This window comes from Acartia tonsa, chromosome 7 (genome assembly GCF_053477335.1).
Source record: "Acartia tonsa isolate MP-2025a chromosome 7, ASM5347733v1, whole genome shotgun sequence".
NCBI classification, from domain to species: domain Eukaryota; kingdom Metazoa; phylum Arthropoda; class Copepoda; order Calanoida; family Acartiidae; genus Acartia; species Acartia tonsa.
This window is the reverse complement of record NC_137266.1, coordinates 19,292,021-19,317,969: the sequence shown is the minus strand read 5'-3', so window position 1 is coordinate 19,317,969 and position 25,949 is coordinate 19,292,021. Positions and strand designations below refer to the sequence as shown.

At 33.1% G+C, this 25,949-nt stretch overlaps 3 protein-coding genes across 4 annotated transcripts in view; all 3 read left to right on the top strand.

Annotated features, from left to right (window-relative positions):
- Positions 1–1,655, top strand: part of LOC145325011 (uncharacterized) — a 9,810-nt gene extending 8,155 nt beyond the window's left edge. Inside the window, exons 3-5 of the mRNA XM_080167792.1 lie at positions 249–316; positions 842–930; positions 1,436–1,655. Coding sequence (XP_080023918.1) covers positions 249–316; positions 842–930; positions 1,436–1,607 — 329 coding nt within the window. The 3' untranslated portion in view covers positions 1,608–1,655. The remainder of the gene's footprint in view (positions 1–248; positions 317–841; positions 931–1,435) is intronic.
- On the top strand, positions 1,625–4,524 carry LOC145325012 (EKC/KEOPS complex subunit TPRKB-like). The gene is made up of 6 exons (XM_080167793.1): positions 1,625–1,755; positions 2,475–2,517; positions 2,738–2,817; positions 3,093–3,216; positions 3,625–3,731; positions 4,413–4,524. The coding sequence occupies exons 1-6, from the start codon at positions 1,664–1,666 to the stop codon at positions 4,474–4,476; spliced, it is 510 nt and encodes a 169-aa protein (XP_080023919.1). The 5' UTR covers positions 1,625–1,663; the 3' UTR covers positions 4,477–4,524.
- LOC145325010 (uncharacterized) lies at positions 4,466–25,949 on the top strand. Of its 2 annotated transcripts, none has more exons than XR_013881375.1 (26): positions 4,466–4,574; positions 5,127–5,210; positions 5,549–5,637; positions 6,086–6,240; positions 6,677–6,776; positions 7,054–7,126; positions 8,129–8,226; positions 8,453–8,554; positions 9,225–9,311; positions 10,364–10,465; positions 13,560–13,713; positions 14,153–14,275; positions 14,632–14,694; positions 15,099–15,167; positions 16,057–16,183; positions 16,608–16,717; positions 17,578–17,808; positions 18,359–18,457; positions 18,666–18,957; positions 19,314–19,529; positions 19,972–20,198; positions 20,884–20,968; positions 21,331–21,392; positions 21,709–21,798; positions 24,785–25,500; positions 25,834–25,949. XR_013881375.1 is itself a non-coding variant. In XM_080167790.1 (26 exons), the coding sequence occupies exons 1-25, from the start codon at positions 4,524–4,526 to the stop codon at positions 24,833–24,835; spliced, it is 2,988 nt and encodes a 995-aa protein (XP_080023916.1). In that variant the 5' UTR covers positions 4,466–4,523; the 3' UTR covers positions 24,836–24,881; positions 25,034–25,154. The 2 variants fall into 2 exon arrangements, 1 of the variants encoding a protein (XP_080023916.1); XM_080167790.1 differs by lacking the exon at positions 25,834–25,949 and having other exon boundaries at positions 20,836–20,968; positions 24,785–24,881; positions 25,034–25,154.

Here is a 25,949-nt window from a genome sequence, read left to right as displayed (position 1 = left end):
GAATAGTTGTAGATTGATTTTAAAAGACAATCAGAGGCTGCGCAACTTGCATCCAGGGGCTCTAATCAAGGAAGGATAAACTTAATTGATTAAAACTAATATTACGCCACCCAAACTTGAAGTATCTGTTAATTTTCATTAAGTTATCTTCTTTGCTTTCATGAAAAATCTTAAACTTCTTAATTTTTATAATTTTCCTCAACATTTATTAAAACCAAAAAGACTAACGTCATTGTTTATTCAGGTACGAAAAGAGAAATGGATAAGAAAACGTATGAGAAGATCTCTTGGTGGTGATTATAGAGAATATCAATTGGTAAGATTCCGGATAGTTTTGTTAGAATTTCTCCACGATTTACATTAATTAACTAAACAGCTATCAGAAATGCAACCCTTCGGTTGCAAGACCTTTGTCTGATATGTTATCCATTAATGCTAAAGATTTGTTTATTATTTGGTCAGGGGTGTATATTCTGCACAAGATTTATTTTTTTTTCCCCGGCTACAAATTTTTTTATTTCCCCCCCCCCCCCCTAGTTTTTTCTCACCAAGTATGGGGGAAAATTGACAAATATATAAAGAACTCTATATTTTGTTTATTTTATCCCTCCTACCACACATTTTATAGATTTTTTTTCACCGAGGAGGGGAAAAATGTTTTCAGTTTTCTTAATTTTTACATTTTTTTCGCCTCCAACCACTTATTTTTATCTCCCCCCCCCCCCCCTGAGCAGGGGATCCCATGTATTTGGTATTTGTAACGGATCCAACATGACACAAGTCGGGACAATTCTAATTATAAATATCATACCAAGAGAATTTAATCAACAAATAATTTCAGGGTGAAAGTCGTAGCTTAATTAGTGTTGGAAATCCTATTATTGACAATCTGGACTGGTCGTATGCCGATGGGAGACCTGGAGTTCCTTCGTAAGTTTTCTATTTTGTATTTTTATAAACACTATTTCATTTGTTGAGTTAAACAACTTTGGTTACTTTTATTATTTTTTGGTAAAACTAGCAGTGTCCAAAGTTTTCAACCAATAATTTTAATATATATAAATACTAGCGGCTATGCCCTCTAGAAGCCTCGAGGGGCACTTAAGTTAGGAGGGGGAAAAGTCGACCTCATCCCATTTTAAATTTGAGTTTGAAAAGAATACCTAAAAAAAAATATTTTGGGGGGAGGGGGGTGAAGACCAAAAATAGTTTAAAACCTTCCCAGGACCTATAAGAAAATTCACTGTAAAGGAGAACAATATCAGTTCAGCGGTTAGCGAGATCCTTTAGGACAGACAAAAAACGCTTACTACTTTATATATTAGGATAATAATTATAAAGTTTCGGTCTTTTTAAAGAACATAATTACTTAACATGCTTGAATATAAATCCCCGCTTGTTTAAAGTTTCACTAAGATAACTTTCTTGTTTTTAGGTTTAGACAAATCCAGCAAATAATACTGCAGAAAGAATATGCATCTGAAATTAAAAACGCGCTGGATTTAGTGAAACAATTTGAACAAACTAATATCAGCGCTGCCAACAGAGAAGAAGAATTTATTAAACAAAAACAAACTTTAAAAGCAAAAGGAGAAAAGACATTTTAAATTTTGTTATTCTATCTAAAAATGTTAAAATAAAGGAATGATTTCAGATTTTAAAAATGAAACTAGAAGTCGATTATGAGCTAACTTCTACGGGAGATAGAATTTCAATTGGTTTTGCTCAAAATGTTAAAAATACTCCTGAGATTAGGTAGGTTATTAAGTTTAACTTACGCCGAGTGTTATTGGCCTGATCATGGCTCTAGTATTTTTAAAAGCGAAGCTTTTCTATAATTAGGGTCGGTCCGTACATCCATCCGAGACAGAAAGCTTTTTTAGTTAATTTAGAAAAGTTAGAATTGTCCTTTCGATTTCAAACTTTGCATGGTGATTTCTTTAGTAGTTAGGTACGATTTAGAAAGCGTAGCATTTTCATAATCATTACCAGAATATTCGTACGTCTATTTTAAACATGTTGATTTTTCTACTTTTTTAACAACAAATTTTTATTTGATCTAATTATCCGATTGATCTGGTTTTTGGTATAATATTGTTTCCTGGGACAACAAAGTACAATATTATAAGCGGAGCAACTCTATAAGCAAGTCCTATAAATGTAAGTATGTCCATAAATATTATTCTGTATCAAGCAGTTTTTCAACAAATTTACTTACAATTGAATTTTGCTTCGACTTTTATACATTTATATTCTGATTATTCCGTTCTGACACTATACAAGTGTTAATGTCCGTATGTCCTACCATTTCAGTGCTTCGCTTTTATGGATGTTGTCATCCTTGTTCAATTACCTGTTCAAATCGCGTAATAACGGAAAACTATTTAATATTTTGTTGTCATGGTTAGGCAATAATTCGTAAATTTATGATTTGCGAAATACTTTTACAATTACCACTTAAAAAACTCGTTTAGGCAAGCTGTCCTCGATGGAAAATTAGATGCTGTTGTTATTAAGGAATTTATTCTACACAAAATACCTTTTTCTTGGAATGTTAAACAATGTTAATTAAAGCCTTTAATAAGTGTATAAAATTTTAGCTGCCAATTGAAAATTCCATGTATCCCGTTCTGATTTTTTTGATGTCTTCATCTTGGTTGTTATCTACCTAAGTAAAGGAAGTAAAGGAAGAATTAAATTAAAAACAAGTGGTTAAATGAATAAACTCAATGAGTAGAGCAGCTTGATACCAGACCCTCTAGTTATAGCCGTGGCGGCCAATAAAGCTGCTTTATATAAATCAAGAAACTGTATGAGGTGAGCAAATCACATGTTTTGAAATAGCGAAGCTACTCTATAAATACATCGTCATTTTGCACAATCACATAATCTTTTAATTTCTATTCGTACTTTTTTTTCATGTGGTTCTTAAAAATTTTTAAGAAAAAAAGAATAGATACCTAAAAACTTGAATTAAAGTAAAGAAAGATAAGATTGAAAGTTTCAAAATTAATTGGAAATAGTAGAAAGTAAAACATGAAGTCCATAGTTTTAAATAGTTAGGATGAATTACAAAGTTTTTATTGTTTCAGAACACGATCTATTCAAACAGAAATCCTTTACAACCTTTCCTCGAGTACAAATATTTCCCAAAGTTTGAAAACATTTGGAGCTGAAGATAAAGACAATACAATGCTTGTTTGTGCTATTAATAAGGTAAGCTCGTCAATACTAATGATCTTTCTTATGTATTATTTTTTAATTTGTAAGAATTAATAAGAATTTGTAATTGGGAAAAATAACCTATTGATATCCACAATCTACTCTACTAAAGTTAGAGGATGTATAATATCTGCTAAGATCTCGTAAGCGGCTGAACCGATCGTTAGTTGCACGAAAATAAATTTGAACATGAAAGGATGTTAGGCTAGGTAACATGCATCACACCATTGACACTTTGTTCAGAAGTTCTAACTGTTCATTGTTATGAGTTGCTCCTGTTTAAGGGCCGCCCATTCCCTCTACTTTCTTTATTAAGTCACGCGCAAAACATAACAGTAGTAGGTAGTCAAGTATTTTTATTGACTAGGTATGTTATAAAACTAAATATAGTTTTTTTTGTAGGATTTAAGTGAAGCCAAAGAGTTGGTAGATGGAGAGTGGTCATCTTTACAATCTTTACACAGTGACTGTGATACTAAACAACTTAGAAAGTTGTATAAACTTAAGGAATGTGTGATTTGGTTCTAGATTTGTTGTTGTTAGTAACAAAGCTACTCTACAAAACCAACTGTCTCTCTGCCCGTCTTGGCTAGGTTCAGAAAACAGAATTTACTCAGATGTCATCAAATATAGCTTTTCATTCTTTTTGTAATCAATAACAACAATTTTTCAACTAGTGAATTGAAATTCTGTAAAGGAAATGTGAATTACTGTACTGTTGTCTAAAAATAATCCTGAAAGTTTCTTATGTTTACTTAGTAATATGAGTCATTTTTATGGGTGTGCATGCATATAAGTTAAAGAGATTCAAATTTTAAACCAGTGTTTCGGAGCCGTTTGATTTTGGTGCGGCTCCGGCTCCAGCTCCGGCTCCAACCTAAAATCAAGAAAAACTTGACATATTTTTTCCCCATAAAAAAAATATTTTTTATTTTGACTTGAAGGTTTTAAAAGTTCAATTTTTGATAAAAATGGACTTGAAAAACTTAAAAAGGGCATTTGCACATGACAAAACAGAGTTACCAAATTATAATTTATAAAAAGTCTCTTTATTTATCTAGTCCGGAGCCGGAGCCGTTTTTTTTAACGAAAATCACGGCTCCGGCTCCACCAAAATATGGCGGCTTCGGCTCCGAAACACTGTTTTAAACCATTAATAAATATGTATTACCAAATCACTCATATTAGGATGAAGAAATGAAAAATCTAGTGAATAGTTTAATAAGTAAAATAGCTGCTAAAGATTCTATGTGATATCATACATATTTGACAGATTTTTTTCATATTTTCAGATATAAAAAATGGATAATTTAGGGACTGAGGTTTCTAACAAAATCAGAGCTGCTATTAAAGTAAGTTATTTTTCAATGATACGATCAGGGGTATACATTCTGCACAAGATTTATTTTTTTCCCTGGTGCAAAATATTTCATTTTCCTCTCCTCCCCCCTTGTTTTTTCCCTAAAGAGGGGAAAAAATGAAAAAATGTTTTCAGTAGGTACCTACTCTTCGTTTTATTTATTTTCCCCACCTCGCTCACATTTTTCTTGGTTTTTCTCTCCAAGAATGGGAAACAACTGGAAAAATTATTTCATGGACTGTTTATTATTTCATTTCCCTCTCCCCATTTAGCAGGGGATCCCAAGCAGAATATACAATCATGGATATGAGGACAACGATAGATAAATAAATTTTCTCCCCAAACAAAGGGAAGAGGAGCATTGATCTTTATTTATAATAATTGGTGGGTACAAACCAGCAGTATATACATCAATTTATTGTAAATTGTCTTATCCTTTAAATCCCTCGAAAAGTTCTAGTTTAGGCTCCCCATGAGGTATAGAAGCAATTTTTTCTTAATCTTTAGGTATTAAGATTTATAAAAAAATTTATATTGTTTTTAGGCAAAGTTGATAGAGCTGGATGCATATGTAGATGATGAATTACCAGATTATATCATGGTTATGGTTGCTAATGACAGAACACAGGTAAAATGTTTTGCACTATTGGCTTCGCTCCTAGCAATTAGGTGCTTTGTATTCGAAGGGGGAGGAGACAGAAATATAGCCTAAAGCCAAATAGGATTTTTAAACTACTCTGTAGAAAATTCAAATACTTAAGAACTTATGCCTTTTAAATTAAGTGGGTTACTTACTAAAAGAAATGAGAGCAAGTAATCTTAAGCACCTTTCATTAGTGATACTATTATTGCTGGAAGGTGCTTAAAATCATTTGCTCTCGTTCGTGTATAGTTCCCTTTTGGTTCAAATGCATGATATTATGAAACTCACTTGGAGCCCATTTATTTAAAATCATGTTATTTTAGGATCAAATGAACGAAGATCTTGGATTATTTTTGAATGATCACACCAAAGCTTTCACAACCTGGCTACATAATGTTTTAGATAAACTCAAGTAAGATTAATATTTTGTATATGAAGCATATCTACTCTATGTACTTTACTTGTCATAGTAACTCTCTGTAGGTTTAAACTCCCTAGAAACAGAAAAATTTGAGGAAAGTTAGAAATATGAAACTCTAAGCTCTTTGTTTAGGTTCAATTTCTAAGGTACCCATGAGCGTTGTCTTGCATACATCTTCTTAGTTACAACAAGGAAGGGTTATTGTTTAATATTATTACAAGAATTGGAATTCATTGCCCCATAGACGCTTAGGGGTGGCCCATGTAACCCATGCTTTGTTTTGAAAATGGTCGAAAACCTCTTTTCTACTAATAAATATCGTGTTTATGGATCTTTTACATCAAACTGTTAAAAACTTCAAATACCTTATATTTTAAAGAAAAGTGTTAAAAAATGCTAAATAAACACAACAGTTCATTGATTTCTCTTTACTATATAGAAAAGTGACACTAGAAGAAGTTGCCAAAAAAGATAAGAAAAAGAAGCCAAAGGCTGAGAAGAAAAAAGAAAAAGTAAAGAAAACATCCACCTCAGCCAAAGAGAAAGATAAAGAAAAGGATAAAGAAAAGAAAAAGAAAAAGAAGGTTTCTTCAGGTATGTAATTGTTATGTTTTTCAGGGAAAAGATACAATACAACCAATAATTTTAATTCAGACATAATTTTGACAGTTTTTCTTAAAAAAGAAAATTTAAATTAATATATTTAAACTTATGAGGTTTCTGTTAAAAATTTGGTTCACGTTGTAAAAAAAACTTTTCAATTTATAATAAAAATCTAACCATGATATAAAATAATAAAAAGACAAACGAAAATATCCCCCTCTCCCCGTATTTTCAATTAATTTTAAAATAATTTCAGTATTTTGTCTTCAGAAAATTTCCTTGTATAGTTAGAAATTGTCAGAAGTTTTCTAAATACAACATTGATTTTCGTCGCCCTTTGATTTTGATAGTCAAACTTTTTTTCAAATGCAAGAAAAAATATTACCAAGCTTCTTTCACCCCAAATTTAATTTTGTTGAAAATTTAGGAGGTAAAGAGGGAAATGCAAACCTAGTTGATATCGGAAGCAAAAAGAAGAAAAAGAAAACAATTTCACCGCCTTCTTCTGATTCAAGTGATTCAGAAAAGTAAGAATTTTAAAACAAGGATGACAACATTCTAAAAAATCTTGGTTTGACGAACATACAAAAAGAAAGAAAGAGAAGTACCTACCTAAATGAAAAAATAGAAATCACGATAACTATGCTTATTAGCATAGGGAATTTTCACAGGAAAATAAAAAACAAACAAACGTAATTCAACACCTTCCATTGTTTTTAATCTTCAAAATAAGGAAGTGGGAGGTTTTTGTGCTCGACTAAACACTTTGAGGGAAATCACCAACATAAATATTTGTATTTTAAGGGAAGAGGATGCGGGATATAATCCAGAGGCTTTGCTGAAAAAAGCAGTTAAAACTTCAGCTAAATCACTTAAGGTTTGTATTTCTCTTTTGGTTGACTCGGAATACGGTTGAGATACATATAACTCTAGAGTTGAAAGGTTTAAGTGTTGGTATGAGCTACACCATTTGATTCCTCGATAACAGATTTTAGAATACACAACAAACCCCCATTTTAACCAAAACTAACTTACTACATTACACATACCTATCACTGGCCTAAGAATGTCAGGTGTTCTACCCAAATTTACCCAACTTATTAGAATCTAAGAGTTATAAGAGCTGAAAAGCATTTTAATATTTACATTAAGGGGGGGGGGGTTAATGCAACCATCTCGTAATCATTGAGCAAATGGCACTTAGAATTCGAATTTCCATCTAAAATTTTGCATGAGTAATCCTTGGTAGGTCTATTTTCCCTAAATCGAACAAAAAGTTGGAAAAGTATTGGCTAACCGCTGGCGGCTCAGCAGTTTTGCCATTTTTTGGATATCTATAGTACTTATTCACGAAACCTATCTCCACCTTATTCTCGTTGCCACTCCAAAATGCTATCAAACGGTTCTAGACGGTAGCTGTTGGTACTAGAAGTTTCAAAAATGGTTATTGCTACTTTTTAACATGAATTAAACCAAAAATATGTTTTAAATAGTTGATTCCTACGTAATTGATGATGAATTTACCCTTAAAATAGGCAAAAAACGGCTAAACGGCTGAGCCGCCAGCCGTTACTTTTCCAACTTTTTGTTCAATTTAGGGAAAATAGACCTACAAAGGATTACTCATGCAAAAGTTTAGATCAAAATTCGAATTCTAAGTGCCATTTGCTCACTGATTACGAGATGGTTGCATTAACCCCCCCCCCCCCCCCCTTAATGTAAAAATATTAAAATGCTTTTCAGCTCTTATAACTCTTAGATTCTAATAAGTTGGGTAAATTTGGGTAAGACACCTGATTGTCCTCCTTTTTCAGCTCATTGTGTTTTATTACCTAACAAGGGTTATAAATCTATGAGTAATAAAAAATCTTCCATATAGGTAAAGAAAGGAACCCCGCCCATAAAGAAATTAAAGAAGAAAAAATCCAAGAAAGATGAACAGCAATTTTTCCAACCAAACAGATCTGCTAGGGCTAGGTAGTACCTTTTTTCAGAAAGAACCGGACAAGACCTAAAGCAAAATTATATTTCTCTCTCATTTGGTACTTGTTACTATTTGTAAATGAATTCTTTACCTAGGTACCTAACAAATATTATTATTTATTGGAAGTAAGAGCCTCTGTTTTCCTTTCATTAGGTACTTTGTTGCTATTTAGAAATCAATCCTTTACCTAGGTACCTAACAAATAATATTCTTTATTAGGAGTAGGAGCCGCAGTTATTCTGTGGAAAGGAGAGGTCCTATCTCAAGCCAAGTTCAGATTGTTAGAAAACCACGCTCAAGATCTAGATCTATGGAAAGAAGGTATTTGAAAACTACAAAATTTAACAAAACCAGGGATCATAAGAAGTCAGGGGTGTATATTCTGCAAATTTGACCCTGCTGAGGGGGGGGGGGGGTGGAATGAAAACATGTTGTTGGGGGAAAAATGTAAAAAATTAAAAGAAATGTAAGCATTGTTTTCATTTCTCTCCCCTCCTTGATGAAAAAAACTTTAAAATATGAGGAAGGGGGGATAATATGGAAAATAAAGAGTTCGGAAAATATTTTCCCACTTTTTTCCCCTTCCTTGCTGAAAAAATTTAGGAGGGAAAAAAAATTGCAGCAGTGGAAAAAAATTTATCTTGTGCAGAATATACACCCCCGTAAGAAGTAGGTAGGACATAAATCTATTCCACATCCCCAATGATAAACAGGGACGGCAATCCGTGTGTCTTTTTCATGGATTTCGGATTTGGATTCCAAACGGATTAATCCGACAAAGAAAGTCCATGGGGTGGGGGGGGGGTGGTATAAAGTAGAAAGTGGTATGTTTATGTCCGATAAGATCTCGAAAACAGAAAAAGATTTATTAGTAGTCTATGAATAGTGTTAGGCTATCTATTTCTTAAGATCTTGTAACCAAATTTCCCCTTCTGTAGATTAAAACAATAAAATTATTGAGATTTTATTAAATGTTAAAAATATTTTGTAGGTCTGTTGCTTCCAAGGTGATATTACCACCCCGACCACAAAGACCTTCAGGAAGAGAGGAGAAAGGATTGGCAAGAATGCTTTCAAGGTAATGGTTACATAACATATTATTATTTAGTTGTCTATTAGCGACTGTGCATCTTGCTTTTAAATGCTCTAAATATAAGTGGATAAAAAAAAGCACAAAAATTTCCTTAAACTTTCCTAGGAACTAATAGGATAGAACAAGTTTCCTTGTATATGTATTGTTGTTTATTTAGAGTTAAGTTAGCTTATGTATGAGATACAACTAAAGAATGGCTAGGGATAGCAATCCGTCAATTTTTTTGACCGGTTTTCGGATTATTACAGAAATCCGTCCAAAAAAAGCGAGGATTCTTCGCGGATTCCGGATTCTTTTTTTTGGCGTATTCCGAATTCTAGCAATATTTTATAAGGCTTTTTAAAATTTAAGTGCTACATATGTCCTAAAAATTATTGTTCTTTGTGTGATCTCTCAACTTGGTGGTGTAGGTGGGAAGGGAAGATATGGGGGTGGGGGGATCTTTGCCTTCTGAAAGGAGGAGTTGAAAGAAAAAACTAAAGACGCTAAATTTAGCCTACCAATTAAGAATCCGAATCCGCTATTAAAAACGGATTCCGCTATGAAAAACGGATTCCGGATTCAGATTCCAAAATTGGGCGAATTCCGGATTCGTATTGCCAACCCTAAGAATGACATAGCTGTCGGATTTTTACTGCACGTCCTGTTATCTGATAAACATTACCCAACAAAAAGCTACTATATATTTTTTGTCATAATGACTTATCCTATTTAAATATGTTAAGATATATCCTAATTTAATTCACCATAATTTAGAGGGAGAAAAATACTAATCTAATCAAAATGATTAAAAATTGGTTCTTACAGGGACCCAATTTTTTTTATTTTTAATTCCCCCCCCCCCCCCTTTAAAAGCTTGGGCGTCCTTGGCTGCTTAAAAGATATTTTTGGTCGTTTTATTGAATTTACCTTTCGATGAAGTAATGGGATGTTTTTTAATTGTCAATTTTGACCTACCGTAAAGATTTGGCATGTTTAAAAATTTTTCTAAAAGACTCAAGTTTTTATGTAACCTAATCTTGTTTTATTATTGTTAGGAGTATTCACGATGCGGACAGGAGCCTGAAGGGAAGGGGCAGAGGTCATAGGTCTCCAGATTTATATCATAGATCTTACAGTAGGTCTCCTATTAGAAGCAGGTTAGTTTGGATAGTATATTTATCACCATATATGGTCAATTCGACACAATCTGTCCATCTTAAATATAAATATCTAGTTGACGGAAGATTCTTGTTTATATATAGTTACATATGAGTGCCGAACTTTTTAGACAATATATAATTTCCGCAAGCATAACTTTATACTAAAAATTAAGCTATTATAGCTTTCTTATTGCCTTTTCATTCCAAAACTTGTACACTTTCTAAACAATCATGCTGTCGCACTGTTCCTACGTTGTGTTAGTACATGGTCCAATTATAGTTATAGAGTTGCTCACGCTTTTCCTCAACAGTTTAGCGGATTTAAAACCAACACGCATCAAGCGGTCAATGGATCCTATAAATATACACATTTGCTGAATCAAAACTGGTTTTTCCTAAATTGTATCTGCTCCTTCTTCGTGTCTATAGTATTTCAAAGATTTTTAATAAAAATATGTGATTATTTGACTTTAAAATAACCTTTAATCAAAAATCATCTTATAGTTTAAAGCTTGTAAATATAATTTTGTCATATTTGTTGAGGCTTAAAAACAATATTTTTATAGACAATTCAACACTGCATATTTAGGATGTATAACAGTGGTTATTTTATGCATTATTAGTGATATAAAAAGTCATATAAAAAGCACTAATCCTAGTTGATTAGATACTTAGCCAGCCGTTTATTACACAAAAGTCTTTTCTGTTCTAAACAATTTTAAATTTTATATGGATAAAATTTTGATATAATGAAACAGTAAGTAGGTTAATATATGACACGAAAGGTTCATTTAAAAACATTACTTTAAAAGATATACTTGAATACACTTCATTTACCATTTTATTACTTAATAGTTACTAGGTAAAGTAAACGTTTTTTAATTTTAATTGCATTAAAGTTGACAAAAATTTGATAATGATCATCTGATATGTTTTGTATGTAAACAGTATGTATTTTATCTGTAGCTTAAGATTTCGATAGCTGATTTAGTTCTACACTCTAGGAAAGCTTCACGTACATAGGACCCAGGATGGGTTCAGGCTATTTGATTTTTAGATTTAAGTCTCTGGATGATTTTATGCCTTACCCCTTAGAAAACAGACCAACTAGATGCTAGGGGCACATAGTATATTTTAATTTAACATCAAATTAATGTCTGGTATATTAAAGATTATTTAGCAATTGAAAATTTTTTTATTTAATTTTGTATCTTATTTAAGACATGGCAAAACCTTTTTCAAATGTGATCATAATCTACATAGGTCAAAGATTTTGGTCGTTGTGGATCTATAATTATAATTTAAAAAATAAGACTTTTTCTGATGCTTGATTTTAAAAGTAAAGCTTTTCTTTATTAAGGGTTGGTCTGTCTGTCCATAACGGATAGCTCTTATAATTAATTTAGGCCTTTTATAATTGTTCTATTGATTTCATACTTGGCATAGTTATTCCTTTAGTAGTAAGGTACGATTTAGAAAGCATAGCAATTCTACAAAAAGTTTTTAACCTTTTTGTAATAAATACTACAACTTATACTATTGTGTCTTTCATACAAAATTCGTGTGTTAAATTGCTTATTGTTTCTATATAAACAAGGATGAAAACATCCATAAAACCAAGCTATGAAAACGTAGGACAAACGAACATTATTAGAACTGAATAATCAGAATATAAATTTATTAAAGTCTAAACAAAATTAAGAGTAATTTTTTTAAAAACTGTTTAAATACAAGTTAATGTTTAAGGACATAATTACATTTTTAGGACTTGATAAAGAGATGCATCGCTTATAACATTGTACTTTGTTGTCCTAGGAATCAGTATCCCAAAATTCAGTTCAATCGGATAATTTTATCACATAAAAATATGTTGTTTTAAAAATTTTAAAAATCAACAGTTTAAATTGGGCGTCCGGAAATTCTGGTAACGATTTTAGAGTAGCTACACTTCCTAAGTCGTACCTAAATACTACAGGAATAACCTTGCAAAGTTTGAAATCGATAGGAAAATTTTAAATTAATGGAAAAAAGCTAACCGTTCCACTAAAAAAGCTAATATTTCCACCTTCAAATCTAACTTTTACTGACGGACAGACGGACGTACGGACGGACCGACTATAATTAAAGAAAAGCTTCGCTTTTAATAACAGTAAATATGTTGTAAATCAATTCTGTCAGTTTTTTTTAAAAGAGAAGCTTTTCTATAATTAGGGTCGGTCCGTCCGTACGTCCTTCACAAACGGATAGCTTTTTTCCGTTAATTTAGGCATGTTAGAGATATCATATCGATTTCAAACTTTGCATGGTGATTCCTTTAGTAATTAGATACGATTTAGAAAGCATAGCAATAATGTTATAAGCGAAGTAACTCTATAATCAAGTCATAAAAATGTAAGTATGTCCATAAACATTATCCTGAATCAAGCAGTTTTCAACAAATTTACTTACAATTTTGCTTCGACTCTTATACATTTATATTCTGATTATTCAGTTCTGACACTATATAAGTGTTAATGTCCGTTTGTCCTACCGTTTCAGTGCTTCGCTTTTATGGATGTTGTCATAATTGTTTAGTCAAATAATATGTTGATTTTTCATAACTGTTTTTACTTTCTAAGTTTAAGATTTCAAGGTAATTTGAAGAATAAAAGCATTAATTAATACCAGAAGGTACCGCCGTCGACAATTTCATGAGTTATAATTAATCTACAAAAAAAGTTTTTGAAACAACTACTGCTTTCATTTGTTAGAGGTAATATACATTTTACATCAAAGGCTATTTTAAAGTCAAATTATCACACATTTTTAGTCAAATTCTTAAAAATTCTATAATCCGGAAGAAGGAGCAGATACTATTTAGCTAAAACCAGTTTTGATTTTGTAAATATGTATATTTATAGGATCCATTGACCGCTTGTTGCGTGTTGGTCTTAAATCCGCTAAACTGTTGAGGAAAAGTGTGTGCTGTTATTACAATTTTTGGTTTAATTATCCCAATTGTATAGAATAATCAACATTTAATTCTTTGCTATTGTTGTCGTAACTTTAAAGATATTTCTCAAAAATTTAAATTATTTTTGTCATTTTGCAGGGATTCAAGCTCGCGTCACCGCGAGGAGCATCGTGCCGCCAAGCTTAGCGCCGAAGATATCGAGAGATTCCAACGGTTGAAGGAATCAAAGCGACGCAAAAGAGAAAGGTCTAAGGACAAGAAGAGAAAGTCGAAGGATAAATCTAGTGATAGGGTAAGTTGAAACAAAACTTTTGGCGGTTTCCCTTAAAGTGCCTGTTGGACACTAATCCTCCCCCCTTATTTTCACTTTATGATTAACGCTCAAAAGAAACTTTGATGAAAAGCACCAAACGTTTCAAAAACATTGACTTTAAATGTTCTGGCTTTTTTATTATCATCGGGGTTGTACTGTACATCAATTTATCGTCTACTAGCGGCTACTCCACTAGAGGCTTTAGGGCCACTTGAGTAGTGGGGAGTTGAATCCCAAAACCCATTTTTTAAAATTTAGATTTTAATAGGTAAAATCAATAAAAATGGGGGGGGAGGGGTCAATCCCCCCTCCCTCCCATCCCCCTTCCAACCCAAAACAAACATCCTTTTACTTCATTATACCTAAGGATTAACTTATACCTTAAGATCCCTGATTTTCGTGCAACTTAACTTTTCAGGACATGGCAAGGAAATTGAAACGAGAGGTTGACCTGCTTAACTCTCGCCAGCTGGCCATGGACAGAGAGCTTCAGAAGTTGAGCAAGTATAACAAGGACACTATTGTTGACATTGCAGCAGAGGTATGTTATTTAAGTAGCGAAGCAATGCTACTAGATGCTCAAAGTTTTTTTACCACAATCTCTCATTCGTTGGCTGTTATTGATGAATATTGATTGGGATTAACAACCATCGTCATAAAGATCAAATTTTGTTAGTTTTTACTTCCTTATTCTATGTGACCATCTATAAAAAATCTAGAATAAAACCCGTCAAGAATCCGTTTTTTTTTTGGATTCGGATAAATTGGTAAAAAATGGCGGATGGCGGTGCTTTAATTTAGAATGCAATCCTAAAATTGAAAAGTTAGTTGATATAATGTACTGTTAATTTATATTTAAGATTACTAATGTCCATTTTTTAACAATTTAATGTTTAGGAGGACGAAGATGAAGAAAATGAGGTCAGAATAATTGTGAGAAGAGATGATAGCCCAGAACAGGTACGTACAGACAAACTTGTAATTACAGGGAAGCCTCACTACTTTAATACCTGAGTAATAGTATTAACGAATATTAGAAATACGAGCCAAAAAATTTTTACTTGTAAAAAATGTAATTGCATATTCTTTTTTTGGCAAAGTTAAGATTAGGCGTTAGCTCTCCCGGACCAGAAATATATTTTTTCTTCTTAAAAATCGGATCATTTGCCGGTATTTATGTATTGATATCACTTAAGGTTCATGTCATTGGTATGAACAGTGTTTTCTAGGGTGTTGTGACCTTGAGGATGTGAGAGGAAATGATAGACCTCCCCCATTTTAATTCCAAGAAGGACAATGACACCTGCACGCCCATTGTTCCCATTTTTATATTAATTGTTAAGTGTTAACTATTGATAATTCAGGATAATACAACCAGAGGTAAAAAGTTGCGCAGCTTGGAAAGAGTTGTGGCTTCCAAAATCAGAGTTCAGGCAAGTTTTATAGATGTTTATAGAGGGGAGGGCGGGGCGGATGCATGGACGAAAGGACAATTTTTAGTTACAATGGAAAATATACTTGTACTATACACAAAGTTTTATAAACACGTTCTCGTATTTGTTGGCTAGATAAATTTTATAAGGTTGTACAAACCTTTAATGACCAAACTTAGGTACCAACAAATAATTTTAACCTTAGATGCGGTAAATTTAGTAATCGTAATCGAGGGATTAAATTGAATAAAGTTATTGTCCATTGTCTTATCCCTTAAGATCCCTGAGGAGAAGGACATTTCTCACCTAGAATGCCATAACTTTCTAAGCAATTTTATTACATAAAAGATGCATTTTATATGGAATTTTCTTTTAAAAAGTTAAGTGTGACATTCTGCCTCAGGGGTGTATATTCTGCACAAGATTAATTTTTTTTCACTGAATTTTTTCATTTTAGATGCGGTAAATTTGGTAATCGTAATCGAGGGATTAAATTGAATAAAGTTATTGTCCATTGTCTTATCCCTTAAGATCCTGAGGAGGGGGACATTTCTCACCTAGAATGCCATAATTTTCCAAGTAATTTTTTTTCCATAAAAGATGCATTTTATATGGAATTCTCGTAAAAAAAGTTAAGTGTGACATTCTGCCCCTAGGCTGTATACTGTATATTCTGCACAAGATTAATTTTTTTCACTTAATTTTTAAATTTTTTCCCCCCAACAACATATTTTTTTTATTTTTTTCACCCCACTCCCCCCCCCCCCTCCCCTCCTCAGCAGGATCAATTTTGCAGAATATACACCCCTGTTTTGCCTTTTGTAGTATGGAAAGAAAATGTATTTAAACACCCGGAAATAAAGGATAAATAAATATTCTTTCAATTCAGGGAGACAAAGATCTTTCCGATGGGGTAGAGAGTGAGGGAGAAAGCGAGGATGGAGGGAGAGATGGCGAGGGAGTAGAGGGAGATGAAGATGGGAAAGAAGAAAGACACATTGTTCTGGAAGATCAAGGTATTCAGTAGTAGTTTTTATGTTCTATTCTATCCTATTATACAAAGTAGCAAGGTTTTCTTTCTGTAGCTGAAGATTTACATGATTACTGACAATTGAGTTTTTATTCTAGGGAAGCTTCACATTGGTATCGGGAGTGCTTTAGGCTACCTACCTATTTTGCTTAGTCTTAAAATAGTGCCTTTCTTTGCCTTTTTCTTTGAATAAATTACAGAGCCCTTAGAAGCTAGGTACACTAACGCTTATTTTTTGCCTACTATTTTAAGATATCATCATTTTTAAAATTTTTCTTGTCTATAGTTTTTTTTCCATTAGGAAGGAAGCTATGTAGTGAATTTTTGCGTTCTACTCCTTTGTTAAAGTCTTAAGTCTTACGGAATTATGCGAAAGCAACCATTACCTTTGTAACTATGTATGTATCTAGAAGAAGAGCCGATAAGAAAAGTGACCGAGTTATCTGACCATGATAATGAAACAGAGACAGGTCCTACGCCACCAAAGAAATCAAGAAAATCTGATGAATCTGAGACAAAGGTATTCAGTGCTATTCCTTGAACTCCTCCCACATTTATTTTTAAAAATAAGCTGTAGAGAAGAAAGGGGAAGTTTTCCTTCCTCTGCCTAACCCCTCTAATTAAGTGGTGCTCTAACCTTGTGGGGCTACTCAACCTAATCTGAAGAAAAATCCTTATACTAAAGTAACAGGATGTTTGTTTGTCTGTGTGTGTATCTGTGTATCTGTGTGTCTGTACCGAAGGATCTCGCTAACCGTTGAACCGATTGGGTTCTCCTTAACAGGGTAGATTCTCATATGTCCCCGGAAGGTTTTTAACTATTTTGGGGGAGGGTACCACCACCCTCCCAAGAGAAATCACAATAAAATCAAAAAAATTTTAAATATTTTCGCCGCATAGTGTCGCTAGCGTAGTCGCGCTGCGTAGAAGCATGAATTTAAGAGCTAATAACATAGACAAATTATTTCTAAAATTAGATATTTAAAATAAATTAAAAACATTTAAATGCCACTAGAGGCCTCTAGGGGCGTAGCCGCTAGTAATTAATAAACAAACAAATAAGAAAAGAAGCTTGTCGTTATTTCTATGAATTGGCTTAAATAACCTTTCACTAAATTTCAACATTCCAATAATTTAAAATTAGCAATATTTTACCCCTTTACCCTCACCCGTAAACGTCTAAGTTTATGGAGACAGTAAATTTAAAATTGTGATAATATCATGTGGCTTTAAAAATCCATGGCTATGCTTTGTATTGTCTTCATCAAAATGAGTGTGAAAGGACAGAATAAATGATTAGGTATATGTTCTTTCTTAGATAATATTTTAGTCTGTTTGTTTATTAAAAAACTCTAATTGACATGCATTTTGTTATTTTAGAAGGCAGGAGCTGAAATGGACGACTACGAGCTGCAAGAAATGCGTCGCAAGGCTCTCGAGTCTTTGATGCGCAAAAAACGCGGCGGAGACTCGAACCCAGCACCCCGCAGAGGCAGCCATCTGATGGACAGTGGCATTGGGGACGAGGGTGGAGATAGGTCACGACTGGGCGGAGTCAAGGGGAGTGGTGGGGAGGTGGAGTCGGATAGTTCCAGCGACTCAGATGATGAGGTATTTTCATTTTTCAGTAGCGATAATTCGCTTTGTATGTCTGACATTCCGTAACGGTATGGGGTAAAACTTGATTTTCTGGCCTGCCATTTTTAAAACCCTTTTCAAAGATCATCAAGGGGGGGGGGGGGGGGTTCTGACACTTTTTTAAACAATGAATATTTGCTCTTTTATTCTTTTTGTCAGTTTGTTAATCCATGATATATTTTTTTATTCGCTATTATTGGTTGCTATCATCTTTGTTAGATTATTTCCGCTGTTGAACTTGAGAAATAGATTGTCCTTGTAATTGTAATATTTCTGTACTAGAAAATAGAAATTGATATTACCTGGATGTTGCACCAGACTTTCATTTACTCAGATGATGTAATGGTCGCAGCTGAATAAAATAATGATACCCCCCCCCCCCCCCATCCATTCTTTTTACCACATCCTCCTCATACTATAGGAACGAACTGACCAATAAATAAGGTCCATAATAGCAAGCTAAATTGACGAAAAATTTTCGCCTGTCAATATATCCGCGTATATCCTATATCCATTGTTATAGACAAGTCTATCTGAATCCGAGGAAGAGAAGGAGAAAGAGCCAACCTTTATTGTTACTATGGATGGAATTGATTCTAAATATTTCAAGGAAAAACAAGCGGTAAGCACTTGTTCTATTTTGTAATTTTTATTTCGAATTTTCAAAAAGACCATTTTTTTACCTTAAACAAATCAGAATATGTTAGTTTATTGTTTGGGTTAACTTTATAGGTTTTTTTAAAACATCTATAATCCTACATGAAAACAGTTTACTTTTTTGGCTCTATAAGCCTATCCTTATTCCTGTTCTTATTATTCTTTGTACTTAGGAAAGCAAAACATTTACCAGCAAAGATAAACCACGTAACTCCCCAGTTGATGATTCCTTGGAGCTATATACAGAAGAAAGTTTTGATTCCCCTGCCCAATCCCCTCCTAGGCGCAGAAAATCTCGCACCTACTCCCCCAGCCCTCCCCCTACATACAAGCCAACTAAAATCACATCAATGCCACAATATAAGCCAGCTGGAACAACTGAAAAATCCTCCAAAGCCAGTGCTAGTAAAGTAACACCACCAAAAGAAAAATCTTCAGCGAAGGTTGTTCCAGAAAAGAAATCAGGTACAATTTAATTAACAGATCATAATATTAATGGATTCTTTGGCACGTAATCTATTTTTTTAAAATTAATACTACAATTTGCTTTAATAGAATAAAAACCTTTGTAAAAACTTACTTTTTCAATAATGTAGATTTACTTAAGTAGTCTGCAGGGTTGGAGCTCCTTTAGGGGCAAGAAATTGGTACTTATTTTTTGTTGTTAAGATTAAACATAATATGGGAGTGGAGAGGAATTTCTCTTTATATATGCACCAAAAGCTTAATATCACTTCTAAGCATAATTTTAGTTTAATACTATTGAATCTATATTTTATTCTTTTACATGTTTAAAATTATAAACAATATTTTTTCATTAGAAAAGCATACAGTAAAGAAACCGGAAGTAAATCCACCACCCACCACCAAACCTGTGATAAAATCTACACTAACCGACAGTGCTAAACCATATGTTGTCACCAAAACAACAGCTGACAAAAATCCACCAAAAGCAGGGGCTGTTAAAAAGCCCATTACGGCGCCCCAAACTGAGCCGAGGGTTATTAAGAAAGTTGTTCTGTCAAAACCGCCACAAGGAATGTGTTATTTTATAAACAACTGATGTCAAGGAGGGTGGTAAATAAATTACACTAGTACCCAAGCCACGTTATTTTATTCATTGGCTTGATAGCTTTGGGTTCTTTAATTGAATTTTGATTGGTTGAATACAAACCTACAGTGCTCAAACTTTTCAACCAATAATTTTAATTTACTTAAGAGGTAATTCTGCTTATCCCTTTAGATCCCTGGATTGATGTTGAATTGCCTACCAATTGTTTAAAAGTAGCTCAATCTTTGATATTGACTTTTATCTACTCTTTGAATTTTCACATTTAAAGAAATTTCCAGTATTTTAGAAGTAAAAAGGTTTTTTTTACCCTGAGAATCGCTTTATATCAGTGAAGAAAGATGTAAATACTGTTTTTATTTGTATAAATAGAACATTTAAAATTAAGTTATAACACATAAACTTAATAGAGCTTGAAAAGAAACATGTAGTCATAACTGCAGATGGTAAAACTATCGTCACTAAACAAGTGGCAACGGTTAAGCCATCCGTTGCTGCTAGACCAGCTGTTACAGCTGCTAAAACATCTGATTCTTCAACAGCAGCTAAATCAACAACAGCCAGCGATGGAGCTTCAACTAAAACAGTGAAACCCAAGACAAAGATTATTATTCGCAAAGTCAGCTCTTCGGAAGAGGTAATGTTAATATTGTAATTATATTATAAAAAATTTTTTTGATCTGAAGCTTAAGATCTCAATAACTAGTACTGAACCTGGCTGGGTTCTCTTTTTTAGGTAACAAAGGTCCTGTGTTATTTTAGTATATTTTATTATTTTCTGTTTCAAGTCTTAAGAATGTTTCAAGCTATTTTTTTTTAGCTTTTCCCTGCCCCTTCGAATACAGAGTCCTAGATGATAGGGGTGTAACCGCTAGTATTATAGAAAATAAGATTATTTTGTTTAAATAGACCTATTGAAAGTTTATCTTGAAAATTTAGAAATTTTAGCAAACTCTTACATTCAAATTTATTCTTTATTGGTAAGTTTTTCACTGTATTGATGTTTTGATATTGTAATTTGATATAAACCAGAGAGAGAGGGAGGGAGCAATTTACTCTAAATTATTTGGAGGGAAAGTTTGTGTCTTAATGGATTGTATAGATTTATATTACTATCATACTAGTGCCACAATAATGGGGGGTGGGGGTGGTTATTAACCCGATGTCCTATTCCTTTATATAAGCAATTTTTTTCATAAGTAGAAGTATTTCAAAAATAAATTTACACACATCAATAATCTTTTCTTGTGTTGATATATGTTTTGTCTGCCTAGTTTTTTGGTTTAAATCCATCCCTAGTTCATGGCTTTGATGGATTTCAGGCCACGGCCGGAGCTGGAGGGGTGCTGCCTGCTGCAGCTAAACCCAAGTTCAAGCCTATCTCAGCTCCCTCCTCTGCGGAGCCAGGTAAACATATTTTTATGAGCAAAGCTATGTATGACTAATAGTTCGTTCATTTATAAAGTCCCTGGGCGGTTTCATTTTAAAAGTTACAGATCCTGAATCTGACTTACTTCTTCCATAGCATAAAACTTGTTTATTTCTCTGTAGCACTGTATGACCTGTTATTGTACAAAAAGTAGACAACACTTTTCTCTGCGTAAGTGTATCGCCTTCTGTATTTCTATTGTTTTAAGGCTTTAAAACGTGTTTTTGCAGTAGTTCTTAGCAATGTCTACTAAATCATAGAATAACAAATTGAAAACTTTTTTAGTATTTCAGAGGAAAAATCTACCAAAATTATGAACTCATTGTTATTTGTTTTTCAGTTGTGAAATCTACGCCAATAGTGTACACAACTACAGTGTATTCAAAGCCAACTATCCCACAGGTCTGAATTATTATATTAGAGTAGAAATGCATTATTTAAATTTTTAGTTAGTAGGTACTATACCTACTTTAAAAAAAAATAAAACTAACAAATAGATTTTTTGCTTTCTTCTAATGTTTACACTTCGTTTGCCACTACAAAGTTTCCAGTGCTTTCAAATCACTTTTTCTGATGATTTTTTTGCGTAATCATAAATTCAAATTGCACGAAAAGTTTATTGAGAATAAGTTCTTAGTACTCTTCATTAGTTCTTAGTACTGTTCATTTTCAATGCAAAAGGAATAATTTTTTATGAGACTGATCATTTTCTATTTAGGTTGCATCAAATCTGGAGATTTGTAAATATTTCCCGAACTGTGCCCGTGGCAACGCTTGCTTTTTCTATCATCCTAAACCAGGATCACAGGTAAGCAAATAGTTACCTAATCTGCTTGCCTCAGGGAGGAAAGCGACATTGTTGGACTGTAAATTGCACTGTTACTCAATGTTTTATAGCCATACTATCTTATTTAATGCCTCAAAAATATGGTTGTACAATGTACAAAAAAGTGTCGATAAAGTAACGATAATTTGGATTAAATCTTCAGAAGGTTTATTTTTTTCCCATTGTCTCCTTGCTGATTTGATATTATGTTTATCATGTTATGTTTGTGCTATTATTGATTATGATCATATGTACCTAAATGCCAATAAAACAAGATCATGTCATTTGTAGTTATTCAATGCATATTATCTTTTACAGATGAGGTTTTAGTTTAGTATTAAGAATGTATATTTATGTTTCAGTATAATAGCAATGCTTAATGAGAATGGCGGAAAAGTTCGGTGTCGTTGATATATGATTTACAAAATAGGCTAGTTCCCAAAATAGCCGGTTTTTACTCAATTAACAGTCTTTATCCCTAAATATCCCTGGTTGTGGTTTGTTTCCATTTCCTGTACTTGTCTAATATTAAAACAAAAATTTTCAGAAGAATTTAGATATCTTAACTACAGATTTTATTATACCTACCCTATTGTAAAAATTCTGGCGTTCCCTTCCCATGTCTAATAGATTTTTTTAATTTTTCGGAATACTCTGCCAATTTATTGAGAAAATCTCATCATCTTAATCTAATTTTGTACTATAATATCCAGGGTGACCACTATGTACGTTATGTTCAATATGTTCATATTGAACACCATTTTTAGGTTTTTTGGTAGGTACGTTTTTGTTCGTTATTCATTTTTGTGTACAATATGAACATTTCAGTATACATTATTGTACGTTTTTCTGTAATAAATGGTCAGTATTAGTAATCATTAATGTTATTGTGTTTCATAAAAACTATTTTTTTAAAATTTCTGCGCGCTTCGCGCGCCATTTTACCAATTAATCCCGGGATCTATGACGTCATTGTGAAGCTTAAAATAAAAAACTCAACTCAATCAAGTATTTTACTAAATATCAAAAAAAAATTTCCTCTAAACTAATTTTAATTACAAACCTTACCAGGACATATGAGAAGTTACACTTTCAAGGAGTATCACATTTGTTCATCAGTTAGCGAGATAACTTTTAGTTGATTTTTATGTTTTCATGCACTTATAGGAATGAGATACTACTTTCTATAATACAAAGTAGAACAATGTCTGTCTGTCTTAATCTTAAGATCTCGGTAACCGATGAACCGATTGGGTTCTGCTTTTCAGGTAATATACCTATTACCTACTGGTCCTGTTGTGGTTTTAGGCTATTTATTTGGTGGTTGGGACAACCTCAACCCCCCTAAAAAAATTGCCCCTCAAAATTTTTTTTTATTTATTTTTGTAAAATATAACAAGTAGGTAGGTAAACTCCCTTTAAAAAAAACTCACTCATTTTTTTCTTTTTTTTAAATTACGAACGAACAATTCTATACCTATAAGAGGGGGACTTTACAATACCTCTTTGAGTGACGCCCCTAGAGGCTAGAGGCGAAGCTGCTGGAATATTTTATCGTACTTAGATAAATGAATAAAAATCTCATTATTAGGTGGTACTATTTACATGAATAAATTGGGGTAAAGGGGGGGGGGGAATGTGGTGACTCGTGCCATGACATACCAGCAATTTTATTTTGGGTGCTACTCCCTTAGTTTTAGAGATAATTGGGTGAAATCTTTTGGGCTGGGTCACTAATTACCCCAACTAGTGGTATCTTTCAAAAAAAACGGCGGCGGGTCCGCCATTCGCCGCCATTTTCCGCCGCCGCCAAAAAAAAAAATTTTATTGCATTTCTCGCCGAATTAGGCAATTTGGAATCATTTGAGACCATGTTATTTTTTTCAAAAATTTTTCCCCTTATAACCAACCTTGACAGTCATTTTTTTCAAATTCTCGTTTATCAAGGTATATCTTAAATTCAGTGCTTCTCCTGTGCTTTTAAAGATATTGAGACAAAACCTTTTGAGGTAGATCAGTAAAAAATGTTTGAATAAAAAATGGCGGCGGTACCGAATAAAAAATGGTGGCGAACGGTGGGAGCGGCGGACCCGCCGCCGTTTTTTATGAAAGATACCTCTAGTTGGGGTAATTAGTGACCCAGCCCAAAAGATTTCACCCAATTATCTCTAAAACTAAGGGAGTAGCACCCAAAATAAAATTGCTGGTATGTCGTGGCACGAGTCACCACATTTCCCCCCCCCCCCTTTTCTTGGGGGAGGTAATAGTAGTTGACACCTAAAACAGATTCGAGAAGGGTAGAAAAGTTTTTGCCTTTTTACCCCTCCACCCCCTCATAAATTGAGCTTTTTATACCCCCTCCAATGAAAAAGTTTGGGTATCCTTGGATAAGTATACTACTTTCTATATATACTAGCAGCTACGCCCCTAGGGGGGGGGGGGGCGATTTCTCTTAGGAGGGTCGTAGTACCCTCCTCCAAAATAGTTATAAACCTTCCCATGACCTATGAGAATTTACCCTGTTAAAGAGAACCTGATCGGTTCAGCGGTTAGCAATATCCTTCGTTACAAACAAACAGAGAGATATTGTTTTACTTTGTATTATAGACTAGCGACTCCTACCCTAGCATCTAGAGGCTCTATATTGGAAGGAATTTGAGGGCATAAAAATAGCCTAAAAAATGTAATAGCCTAAAGCCATCTAGGGACCTATAAGAAGCTTCCATATTAAGGAGGACCACATATAGATATGTATATTGTATATGTAATTTATGGTACGTTATTTTTTCAAAAATGTTCGTTATTGTGTTCATTGTAATTTTTTTGTAGTACGTTATTTTCAATATTAATATCAAAAAGGCGGTGGTCGCCCTGAATATCTGAATTGCTATCCTTAAATCAAACTGAAAGAAATGTTATAATATGCCATAAGTTAGTTTTATGAGAAGTAATATTTTGTTGCTTTCAGATTCCTGGAGTACGAGCACCAGTGAGCAAATTCAAGTGGAAGGCCACCTAATCATTTTTATCAGTCATGCGCGCGCGAATGCCGCGCATCACTTTGTGTACAACCAGCTTTAAACATTTAATTTTCATACAGTAGCATCTTATTAATTTTATTTTTTGATTTTTTCTCCGCATTTTTTGTGACTTTATGTGTAAATATTTTTGTTGTGTGTACTTATATTTAAAGCTGGTTTAAATTATTTATTTACTGATTGAAATATTCACCCTGTTGTCTTGTTTATCCTGATCTGATCCTGAGTCAAGATTTGAGAAGATATCCAGATATCTAGATGTCTAGATGTCCATTAGATGGCCTCCACAATGCTGTGACGGCAAAACTAATGGCACGAAAAACTTGCACCACTGTAAATTTGTGCACCTAAAGACTTTAAATTGTGTACAGAAAGTCAACTGTGCATTACCTTGTACTTGCTTAAAAAGAACGTTTAATCCATCAAAAAAAAGTACAAGTTCTGAAGTGGAAAGGAAAGAAGTAGTCACTCTGAAAGAAGCTGAAATCCAAGTTACAAGCACTAACTTGAAAGCTGCCAAGGACAAATCTAAATGCTTTGTTAAAAAGTTGATATTTATGGGAATGGGTATGATAATATTTGTTGTAATTTTAAAGGGGTATTTTTAAATTATCAGCATTTTAACAAAGCATTTGTTATTGTGAAGGTAAGATTTAACTATAGGGGATAGTTCCATGTAAGAGGAAAATTATTACCAAAACACCTTTTTCTGCTAAATGTTATAAACTACATTGATGTTGATACAATATTTGAGATAAAATGTACTATTGATTATATGAATATTGAACCCAAAACCTTTTTACCGAACTACTTAACTCTTTCAATTAAAAAATTGTATTACTTTTTTTTGCCAACCATAAAATAAAAAAGAGGGAGAGTCTATTGAAAGATAAATATATCTTACCCCCACAATTTAAACTATATTTATTATTAATTTAGCCTTGTTATATACGTGTCTAAACAATTTTTTTCTTTTCAGTGACTACAAAATATGGTTTGGATCTACACTACACTACTTATGAAAATTCTGAAAGTTGTTTGAAAATTAAAAGGACTCAGATTTGTGTTATGAAAATATATTTGTTTCTTTATAAA